Source organism: Sinocyclocheilus rhinocerous, unplaced genomic scaffold, assembly GCF_001515625.1.
Source record: "Sinocyclocheilus rhinocerous isolate Xijiao unplaced genomic scaffold, SAMN03320098_v1.1 scaffold2583, whole genome shotgun sequence".
NCBI classification, from domain to species: Eukaryota; Metazoa; Chordata; class Actinopteri; order Cypriniformes; family Cyprinidae; genus Sinocyclocheilus; species Sinocyclocheilus rhinocerous.
Window position 1 is genome coordinate 377,368 of NW_015650696.1, and position 3,105 is coordinate 380,472.

At 37.9% G+C, this 3,105-nt stretch overlaps 1 protein-coding gene across 2 annotated transcripts in view; it reads left to right on the forward strand.

The window, feature by feature from the left end:
- LOC107712265 (phospholipase A1 member A) overlaps positions 1–3,105 on the forward strand; it is a 7,198-nt gene continuing 4,093 nt past the window's right edge. For both annotated transcript variants that reach the window (XM_016517450.1, XM_016517452.1), the window contains exons 1-4: positions 1–371; positions 1,019–1,238; positions 1,332–1,509; positions 1,785–1,893. In XM_016517450.1, the coding sequence (XP_016372936.1) occupies positions 311–371; positions 1,019–1,238; positions 1,332–1,509; positions 1,785–1,893 (568 nt within the window). In that variant the 5' untranslated portion in view covers positions 1–310. The remainder of the gene's footprint in view (positions 372–1,018; positions 1,239–1,331; positions 1,510–1,784; positions 1,894–3,105) is intronic.

Below are 3,105 nucleotides of genomic sequence, written 5' to 3' on the forward strand. Positions count from 1 at the left end.
CACAAGCTATCACGGGATGGATGCTGGGAATTAATGTCTCTCATGCTGACATGCTTTATAACAGCACACCAGGAATGGAAGGAAAAGCCATTCATCTCACTTAATCGGATATTGTAGCATTTTTCTCAGAACCAGGCATTGTGTAACAGATTGTGGCTGGATATTAAGTGGATTCCAGGCTTATTAGGGCAGCTAGTTGAAGAACATGCGTTGAAAGGATGCAGAAAGAGAAAGAATGATTTTGCACCCAAACAAGTATCTAACCAGCAGAAACATCTCACTCAGCTGATTTGATCATTTTGATCAAGACATGGCTTGGAAATGGATCAAGGCTTTTGTTTATTTGTCAACGTGTGTCTCCTCTGCTGTCGGTAAGTTCAGTTTAGTTCAATATCACACAGATTAAATCTTTAATTGTGGCAGTTCTATTGGGTGAATACACCACCCGAATTCAAATGATCTGCAGTTTTAGTTAGACGTTTATTTGGAGAAAGAGAAACATTGAAAACTTAAGTTATAGTGTGTCAGTAAGTGGTTCACTGATCAACAGTTGTAAAGTATGTACAGAATTTGATTGTAGTGATTTTAATATTTATAAATCCATTGATTAATTAATTGATAAATTAAATTAAACTAAACCAGAGACAATCTGACCTCTTTAAAACAAATACAGAAGCACACTGATACAAAAAAAGCATGTTGAATTGCTCTTATTAAAATAAAAATTGCATTGCATTATCAGTGCTTGAATTTTTGGTGCCTGCAATTTAACATGTTTTTAAATTGTATTCACCTTCCAAAGTTCATTTCCAGCTTTTGAAAATAACAGTACCATCTTTATTATTTAATATATAATGTTTTACTTTACAAATTCAGCTTTACAAAGTCAAACTTACACATCTGGGGACAGCAGAGACAGCAGTGTCTGGTGAATCCAGTGAAGCTACCAATTACAGATTAAAATCTCAAAACGTTTTGACGTTGCATACTCATGAATTCCATGCATACAATTTTACAGGTAATGAGGAAGCTTCTCGAACGAAGTGTGCTGACTTCAACAACACCACTTGGCTGGAATACAGACAGGGCACCAAGCTCCAGGTTCAGTATCTTCTTCTTACACGAAATAATGCAGACTGTGCCAGCCTCTTCACACAGGACTGCCTCAACCATACCCAGAAGCACACGGCTTACTTCAACTCATCACTCCCCACCAAAGTCATAGTTCACGGATACAGGTAAAACATTTAATCGGCAGCATTTTATAATAGCAAAGCAATCCTTGTGAATGAGATTTTACTCAGATGATTCCTTGATATACTATGTTTCAGGGCTCTGGGCAGTAAACCTTCCTGGGTGAGTGGCTTAGCCCAGGCTCTCCTGCGGGAAGAGAATGTGAATGTTCTGGTGGTCGACTGGGTCTATGGAGCCTCCTTTGCTTATAACCTGGTGGTTGAGAACTACAAGGAGGTGGCAGTGCAGATTTCAGTGCTTATCAATCAGCTTACGGTAAAAGCCTCAATGTTTTGGTTATGTTCAAGTGTTACAGAATCCATAATAAAATATGACCACTGAATACTAAAGGCTGTCTTTTTAGAGCAGTGTCCATATGCTAGAAGTAATAAACATAAAATTGTTCACAATGATCAGTAGGCTACACAGAAAACGTATCACAGTAAACACATAGAAAGTACAAGAATAATATAATTTTTGTGTAGTAATATGTTGGTATAGTACATTTGTATACTACAAATAGTATATTTTTATTGTTGTGTCCTTTGTAGAAATATGGAAGCACACTGGAATCTTTCCATTTCATTGGTGTGAGTCTTGGAGCACATGTGTCTGGATTTGTTGGGACCCTATTTGAAGGCAAGCTGGGTCGAATTACAGGTAATATTTTAATAAAATTTCTAAAATGCATTAATATACTGTGGAATCCCAAAGTAAGAGATCATATTGAAAATTGGTTTCAAAATCTTCAAAAGCTGTCATTAAAGCAAAAGTGGACATAAATATTAATATAGGCTATATTCATAATTTAGCAAATAAAACTTTTAAATTTATACAAACATTATCAATAAACAATAAAAATAAATTAACACATAATTAAATTTTGATATTCATGTTCATTCTTATGCTGACAATATGTCATGTTAATTTTTATGTTCATAATATCTTTTGTCAATAAAAGAAATCTATGAAATCATAAAAAAATGCTAAATAGATTTTCACTAGTGGTCTCAGGCTATATTTGTGCCCTAAATGTTACCTGTATTTTAAAGGGGTCTACTGACGTTGCTAAAATGAATATTATGTTGTGTATTTGGTGTAATGTAATGAGTTTATGCGGTTTAAGGTTAAAAAACACATTATTTTCCACATAATGTACATTATTGTTGCTCCTCTATGCCCCGCCTTTCTGAAACGCGTCGATTTTTACAAAGCTCATAGTTCTGAACGCTGATTGGCCAGCTATCCAGTGCGTTGTGATTGGCTGAATACCTCAAGCGTGTGACGGAAATGTTACGCCCCTTACCATACTGTGATGCCGTGTCCCGGCGCGATGAGACAAAACCAATAAAACCCATTACAAACGAGGCATTTGTTGCATCCAGTGGGGACATAATTACTGATTATAATGACTTATACGGTCTTTTTATGCATTGTGTTGCATCGCACCGCGTAAACATAAAGCCATGTCTGCATTTGTGATCGGAGAAACGACAAACAACAAGCGTTACTCTACACTGCCCAAAACTCACGTTTGAATCATCAGTGGAAAATTCTTTAAATATAGATTGTGAGTCAGAAACAGCCGCATTGTAGGCTGCTCTCCCAGGATCAGGAAACAATCCTCCATAAAATGCGCTGCACACATCTGAATATTTGAGTTGAACTGTTCTGGAACAGTGTTGTAAATACAACTTAAAGACACACGGCGGGCGTGAGCGGCAGCCGGCGGCTAGAGTGAGGAACGGCCGGCGGATTTGACAAAGGAGCGGCCGGTGGGCTTGAGGCTTGCGGCAACCACATGTGACCACCCCGGGCTGGACTCCGCTTCGTCCAAACAGCGCCTTCACGACATGGCGGCGGCGGCAACAA